General features: G+C 62.8%; 1 protein-coding gene across 1 annotated transcript; it reads right to left on the bottom strand.

Annotated features, from left to right (window-relative positions):
- Positions 1–6: 6 nt before the first annotated feature.
- RPP25 (ribonuclease P/MRP 25kDa subunit) lies at positions 7–562 on the bottom strand (the record flags this gene model as incomplete). The annotated part of the gene is made up of 1 exon (XM_010282528.1): positions 7–562. A coding segment is annotated over exon 1 (556 nt), but the record flags the coding sequence as incomplete, so codon positions are not given.
- Between the last annotated feature and the right edge of the window lie 48 nt (positions 563–610).

Raw genomic sequence — 610 nt, 5'->3', positions numbered from 1 at the left:
TCGGGCTGTCGGGTACCTGTACCTGCAACTTCTTGGTCAGCAGCTCCTCGCGAGGAGGTGGCAGGGGCCGCTTCAGCCCCTTGGTGGAAGAGCTGGACGTGTCTTCTCCTGCGTCGCCGAGCTGTGTCCCCAGCCCGTGCTGGGGCTCCGGGGGCTGGTAGCCCGTCTGGTTGGGATCCAGGGGATCTCGGGAGAGCAGGATGCAGATGGAGGGGACGTTCTTATGGACGGTCAGGTTCTGCACCGGGCCGCCGGGCAGCGGGTCCTTGTTCTCCCAGACCTCCAGCAAGGTTTTGTAGCGTACCTTGGTCACCTGGTGAAGACCTCCCAGCTTCCGCTTCATGATCTCCACGCAGGTGATGGTCTTGGTGACCGCTCTGCCGCAGCCGCTGAAGACAATCTGCCGGCTGCCCTTCAGCTCCATCTGGGCCATGGCAAAGTTCATCAGGTTCCTGATCTTGCTGCCCTCCTTCACTTTCATCTCCACCACGTCTGGGGGCAGGTCGGGGAAGGGCAAGGGGCTCTCTTCCTCTGAGGTCCTCACCTTTCGGAAGTTCTCCATCCTGGACTGGGCAACGGGCTTGGCTCCCCCTCCTTCGGCCGCCCTCCT

This window comes from Phaethon lepturus, unplaced genomic scaffold (genome assembly GCF_000687285.1).
Source record: "Phaethon lepturus isolate BGI_N335 unplaced genomic scaffold, ASM68728v1 scaffold34722, whole genome shotgun sequence".
NCBI classification, from domain to species: Eukaryota; Metazoa; Chordata; class Aves; order Phaethontiformes; family Phaethontidae; genus Phaethon; species Phaethon lepturus.
This window is presented reverse-complemented; position numbering and strand designations above follow the sequence as displayed.